The sequence below is a fragment of the Penaeus japonicus genome, unplaced genomic scaffold, assembly GCF_977035675.1.
Source record: "Penaeus japonicus unplaced genomic scaffold, GWHDUDI00000001_assembly GWHDUDI00000033, whole genome shotgun sequence".
Taxonomy (NCBI): Eukaryota; Metazoa; Arthropoda; class Malacostraca; order Decapoda; family Penaeidae; genus Penaeus; species Penaeus japonicus.
The window spans coordinates 15766749-15774248 of record NW_028234435.1 but is presented as its reverse complement, the minus strand read 5'-3'; the positions used below and the strand labels follow the sequence as shown (position 1 = coordinate 15774248).

Below are 7500 nucleotides of genomic sequence, written 5' to 3'. Positions count from 1 at the left end.
GTATATTCATTTAAGATGCTCTGTTATTGAAAGAATTCAGAGTTCTCTTTTCCTTTTGTTTTTTATTTTCTTATGTTTTTCTTCTTCTTCTTCTTTCCTGCCTTTATTGACTCACTTCACTTCCGTCCCCCTTCCACCCCTTTTCCTTGTCTTTCTCTTTCTTTCTCTCCTTTCTCTCTAATCTCATTCTCTCTCTCTCTTTCACCTGCCAGACACGCAGAGACGATGAAGAAGATATGTGAAACGGTGCTCGAAGGAGGAGGCGAGTTGGGGGTCCACCTGTACCTCATAGTGTTCCTGAAGTTCGTACAGGCCATCATTCCTACCATCGAGTACGACTACACGCACAATTTCACACTGGCTCCTTAGGATAGCTGCTTCAAGGGAAGTGTGGTGGTGTTTCTACAAGTAGTCATCTTCTGCTGACCGGAGGAAGTTGAATTTGCAAGCACAGTATAAAGTCCCTGTTGTTGTTATGATTATTATTGTGTTATTGTTATGATAACTACTGTTATTATAATTGTTATTTTCATTTTATTATTATTACTATTATTGTATTTTTCTATTATTATTATTACTATTATTATTATTATTATTATAATTATAATTATTATAATTATTATCATCATTATGATGATATTCCTTTCCACTTTCACAAGCTCTGGACCTTTGAACTGCAATTGAGCTAATTGTTGTACTTCTGCCAAAAACTCTGTCATCAAATTGGAAATCTTCATTAAATGATTCAAAGAAAAATATTATGCCTTAGATATGAAGGTCTATTGGTTCTTGATAAAGCTTTTTGTGTTTGTGTTTGTTTAACACATACTGCAAAGAAAGCAAAAAAAAAAAAAAAAAAAAATGTCGTCAGGAAATTATCAGGTGTAAAGAAAGTGTTAGATTGTAACTTTCACATAATTTTATGTCCAGTTGTATCATTCATTAGATGTAATAAGATCATTCACTTTAAAGGTAAAGGAAGAGATTCAGATATATTATTTATAAAATTTCATTCTCTATTTTATTTACCGGTACATCCAATTATAGTAGATTTCTGTATGACATTGCTGTGGAGTAGACATTAGGAAACTTTATAGACCCTAAAATTATGTATCTATACATCAAAAAATTATTGTGAAAGCTGGTTATCATTTGTGGCTACTTATTGAATTATGGAAGTTTTGAAATGAAGCCTGTAATGGTATGCAAAAATGTAGCAACAGTTTAGTGTCATATGTACCAGAAAATGTGTCAAAGAGATATGTATGATTCACTTGCAATGTCCTTATTTATGAGTATCCTGTGGGATTCTGACCAGTCAATAAATCCTGTGCCGTTTTGACACAGGACACATCTTCCTATTATTGATGCCAGCTGTGCAGCACAAGGTAACACATGAGTAATTTTGATTACTACCATGTTTATTTTTGCAAGTGCATTATGATATTTAGCCAGTTGGAGCTAGCATGAGCAGAAGATTAGTGCTTTAAAGGGCAAATAAACAAACGAATGGTCAGGTGTCCCAACCAAAGAATGAACTTTAGTTGACCGGCATCTTTGTGATTGTGCTACTTCGGAATACATTTCCCAGTTTCCTTCAACTTTTTCAGAATTATGTAAAATGTAACTTGGTAACAGTATAGTACTTTGTCACCTGCATTTTTTTCTTTCTTCCTTTCTTTCTTTCTGAATTGTGATGCTTGTTCAGAATGAGCTTGCAGTCCCGATGTTGGTGCTTGCATGGATGCCAAGTGGTCGTCTAAGACCTTCTTACCTCACCTCAATGCCTGCATGCAATCAAGGCTTCCAATCACTCCAGGTTTATCATAACCAATTCCCCAATATTTTTTTTTTTTTATCTTCATTAATTTTGGATATTTGTTATTTGTAACTTTTGACTATCTTTCTTCTGTGTACCAAATGACAGTAGAAAGATGGTGTACAAGAAAGATTATGTATCAGAGGAGGGATAAGAAAAGAAGAAGAAAAATGGTCTAGGTTGATACAGCTAAAGCAGGTTTGTTTGCCTGTCAGCTGATCTAGTATGAAATATTTGCATATATATTTGGAAATGGAAATGTTCAAGTATATGACAAAGCAAAACCTTTATGCAAGCCTGGTCTTCATGTTGTCATTTTATTGCTTTGATTACATATGTATCAGAAAAAAAAGAAATTGAGAATTTTACAGTTAGAAAGAGCCATTTATATCAGATGTTTCTTTTAAAACTATATTTTTTCTTTACTTTTATATTAAGAATTGAGGAAAAAAAATTGCTGCATTTGTACATACACAATAGATAGTTCCTGGATTATCATTATCTTTTGAAAAAAAAAAGTAAATATAATTTGCAAAACTGGATTTTTTTTTATTTTATATATTTATTACAAAACCAATGTATCAAAGTATTCCAGCAGATGAAGCTATACCTTAGCCCCCATCATATAAACTACCCCATGAGATCACCAGCTTTTCATAGTAATGTGCTGTGATATAATAATAATATAAGGTTGTATTATGAAAAAAAGAGTTTTTGGCATATTTTGAATATAAATTGACCACTATGCTACCTTAGGATGTTTGGTTTGCATGTGCTAATGTAATCACTTGGGCAACACACCTAAGCCATATATGTAAATGTATGTGTAAATGTGTACTCCACTGTGTGCTGTGATTATTAATAATCTGCTTGCATACTTTTGCAACAGGAGTGGAATATGACTAAGGTTTTGATAGTTTTTTTGTTTTGTTTTTGTTATTCTGTTATTGTGATGTGCATTGCCACTTATGAAATTCCTGTGAGGGAAGGAGAAGAAACTGTTATTCCCCCTTGTCAACACTTTTTTTTTCTTTCCTTCTTTCCTTCTTTCTTTCTCTTCAAGCTTACCATTTAGTGAAAAATTTTGTAGGTATTTTTTACAAAGGTTTGATTGTTACCATGAATGAATTAAAATTCTTCGACTGTTCACGTATATCGTGTTTAGGCAAAGGCCTCTAATCCCATTGTTTGTCATCTTTATCATTTGTTAAGAATTCTTTCCTTCTGGAGTTGCTTATTGATAGGATCTATTTTTTTTCCTCAGGAAATCTCTATAAATTGTACATCTTCATCAGAGAGGTCTTTAAAAAAAAATGTTGGAACATACAAGTGAAATATCCCAATTTATTTTATTTATGTCTTGTGATAGCCAAATGGAGAAGTCTGATGTATCTTGACTAAAAAAGGGAGAATATATATATATTTATGATGCAAAATGGAGGTTTATGTTAAAGAGTACGTAACCTTTTTTTGGCTTTTAATCATTCCATTGCTGATCACTATGCTGTTAAAATAAATGCTGGCAGCTCTACACAAGCCATTAGCTTTGACACATGTATAATTTATGATGAAATAATAGTGCTGTACTTTATTTTTCTTTTCTTTTCTTTTTTTCTTTTTTTTTTTTAGAAAAGAAGCTACAAATTCATGCACTGATTTACTTTTGTTCCTCATCTTAGTTCAAACCCATGGACACCTGATCAGATTTTTGAAGAGAATCCATAATTGAGATGTTGATTTTGTCTATGTATTTTATTAAAAGAAAGTAACAGAATGTCGTTTTAATGGTTGTCAGTGGCATAACTGGAGGGGGACATGCCTCCCCATTTTGAAGAATTAAAAATGTAACCCTTATAGGTATTCGGAAAATAACTTTCAAATCATTGAAAATGAGAAATATTGTATTGTGTGCATATCACAGTAATGATGGCTGCAAACAGCTGCATATACAGACAGGGTTATTAGAAATTTGATGGGAAATTGTCACATGCAGAGTCTGGCGGTTGACATGAAAATCCTTTTTTTCTCTGTCCCAACACCCCAAGAAAAATGAATGAATAAATATTAACAGATAACCAAATGTTACTATTTATTACTAAATTGGTACAATATCCTAGACTTTTTGCGACTTCAAAAAGTCATAATGAATAAATATGTTCTTACAAAGGCATTTGATGTGGAAAACGAGGAACTTAATAGCCATTGCTTAGAGACCAAATCAGCTGTTTGTAGTTCTATCATAAAAAAGGACAAGACACAATTTGAAGAAAAGTAAGGCATGAGGCACAAATTATCCTAATAACTATGATAGGACATTTGAACAGTATACAAACAAAAAATCATATATTGAAAAGAGAGAGCAAGCATTATGCAGGTTTCTTTACTCAACAAAAATAAAAGATACCACGCCCTCTCAGAAGCTCCACGTCCCCTTGCGGCTCACCTGCACCCACTAGTGGATACTGAAATCGGACCCTGGACCACTCTTGCTCCAGCCTGATGGAAAGAAGGTACCCTCTGCCTTCATTAATGGGAGCGGTGGAAAGGAACATTGCAGCTACCAATCCTACTCCATGGAGGGTTTAGTTAATCTTGGAATCAGATCATTGCTTCAGGGACAGGCTGTTGCTACCATGGATGCCATAAACCATGCATCCCAGGGAGAACATGTCATACATAGATTCTAGGGCAACTACTGAGTCTGCAACATAGCATACGCAACGACACTTCTACCTCTTGACCACTGTGTTCACCATGACAGAGCATTCTTGGCTAGGGTAGACGTGTCATTATAAACTATCTTCCCAGTTACATTGACATTAAGGGCAATGTGCTTGCTGTCAGATTAGCTGAACTTGGTAGGGAACAGGCCTTGAAAGTATTGGCTATTCAATATAACCGAGAGCCACCTTGTACTATCTACAGGAGCGTGAGTAAACACCTCGTCCATTGGGCTGGTTGGAAGGTTTTGCCTCTAGATTACTCTGTGGAAGCTGGAGCTCATATCTACACGGTTATGATCATCATCTCTAATTAGCTGAAACAGGCTTGCTTTTTATATGTTAGCATGGGCGAAGCATGCCTTCGCAAATCTCACCAAACTGTACTGCGCAGCTCCACTGCCCCATATACAGTTGAACACTCGGAAACTACAACCTCCGACCCACTTAGCCCAGGCTCTGCGTTTGAGAGGGTCGCGTCAACTGTCAGACAACAGACATCCGAATATTGGGGTGAGGATGACCTATGTTACCTCATCCTTTTGAGATGTACGTAATCACTTGTCTCAATAAACTCGTCAAAAGACGCCCGAACACTACAAAGTTTACGGATACTATTGTGAATTATTCTATATCTTGCAGTACTTTGTGTGTGTGTGTGTGTGTGTGTGACATACACCCGTGTTTTGATATTTTGAAATTACCGCGTTTGTTGTTTAAAACAATTCGGCCTCAGGGGGCCTCAATAGATCGGCAATTAGAAACTTTAGGTTGTAAGTCCTTAAAGTATCTTAAGATTAAATATCAACAAATAATCTGCATATTTTTGTACTATTTTGCGTTTTACCAGAACTGAATGAATGCGGATATTTTTAAGTTGTTTCTCTTGATATCTGATATTGATATTTGCTGCCATTGGATGTTTAAGTTTTCTTTTACATGAGTCCTCGGTAAATGGAGAACACGTGGAAAATGTCGCTTACTAGAGTTTGGTGAAGCAAGATCGAGGCTCTTTTTTTATTAACGCACTTGAATTTCATACTCGGTATATTGATAATTGAGTAGAAGACACGTAACTACCAACTGTTCGATGATGTATTTTTGTTATTATTAAGGACCCTGAACATCATCATATATGAAAGAATAGGATGAAAATATAAAAGAAAAGGATAAAGCATTAAAATATGGATAAACATAAACAAATAAATAAATAGAAAAGGGATAAGTTTAAAGACGAACAGAAATGTCCCTTAAAACAATTTTCATCATAACAAAACAACCTGTCAATTTAAAGCGAATGTAACAAAATGATGGCCAAACTTCAATAGGATTTTTTCTTCTTCATAGTTCAAGAAAAGCACCGAAAACCCAGCAGATGTCTAACCCCCCCATCCCCATCCCCACCCCACCCCCACACATTTACCCAAGACCTGACGTCAAAAATTCTTACAGACAATAGACCCTTTCCCAAGCCCATTATCTCACCCGGGGAAACGCTAGTCAATCGAATAAAAGGCGTAGGACATTGCTTCTATTTTTAATCGCATTTTATCGTGATTATCACTATTATAGACGTGTATTCGGAAACAGATTTCAGGAATGCGCATTTCATGACGTCAGTGTTTACAATCGGATAAAAAGGGAATATTGTCACCGGGGAACCTCGACATACCATATCTTTAGTCTATTTTTTCTTTTTTTTTCGTCAGGATGATAGTAATGCTGATGATGATTATTTTGTAATGCTGATAGATATAATTATTGGTAATGCAATAATCTTTCTTCTTGTTTCATTGTCATAATTATTATCATTATCATTAGTGGTAGTATCATCATAATCCATGTTATTCTCATGATCGTTATTATCATCATTGTCAATATCATTAATAATGTTATTATCCTGAAAATCATTATCCTTGTGTTATCATTACTATTGTCATTATAATGATTTTCCTTTATCAGTAAAATTAGTGCTCTTATAATTTTGTTTTTGTTCTTAAAAAATCATTGATATTGTTTTTTTATCATTATTATTAATATCAACATCATTATGATCCTTAATATTATCATCATTGTTATTATTATCATCATTATTAATATTGTTATCGTTATTATCATCATCACAATCATCGTAATCATTATCATCATTATCATCTGCATCATCAACATTACCATTGTTATTATAACTATTATTTTTATAATTTATCTCATAATCATTATAATCTTTATCATTATCATCATTATCATTATTATCATCTTTATTGTTGTCATTATAACTGTTAACATCATTATTATCATTGTTAATACTGTTTTCGTTAAAATTATCATTATAATCATCATTTTCTCCATTATTATCATTATTATCATTAGCATCATAATCATTATTTTATTATCATTATTATTGTTCTTATAATTACTGTCATCATTACTGTTATTATTATTATAATTTTCATTAGTAATAGTAGTAGCATCCTTATTATTGCTATCATTATTATTATCACTGCTATTATCATTATCATTATTACTGTTATTATCAGCATTATAATTATTGTTTCATTATCATCAATAGCAGCTGTATGATTATTATTATCATCATTTCCATTATTGTGATATTCCCCTGCATATCATTTTAATTAACTAGCATCATCACTTTATATGAATTCTCTCTCTCTCTCTCTCTCTCTCTCTCTCTCTCTTTATATATATGTGTGTGTGTGTATATATGTGTATATATATATATATATATATATATATATATATATATATATATATATATATATATATATATATATATATATATACATATATAAATACATATATATATATATATATATATATATATATATATATATATATGTGTGTGTGTGTGTGTGTGTGTGTGTGTGTGTGTGTGTGTGTGTGTGTGTGTGTGTGTGTGTGTGTGTGTGTGTGTGCATGTATATGTACATATATATATATATA

The 7500-nt window shown here is 32.9% G+C and overlaps 1 protein-coding gene across 1 annotated transcript in view; it reads left to right on the top strand.

The window, feature by feature from the left end:
* Atg3 (Autophagy-related protein 3) overlaps nt 1-3593 on the top strand; it is a 13346-nt gene extending 9753 nt beyond the window's left edge. The window contains exon 7 of the mRNA XM_043024380.2: nt 213-3593. Within this exon, the coding sequence (XP_042880314.2) occupies nt 213-369 (157 nt within the window). The 3' untranslated portion in view covers nt 370-3593. The remainder of the gene's footprint in view (nt 1-212) is intronic.
* The last annotated feature ends 3907 nt before the right edge of the window (nt 3594-7500 follow it).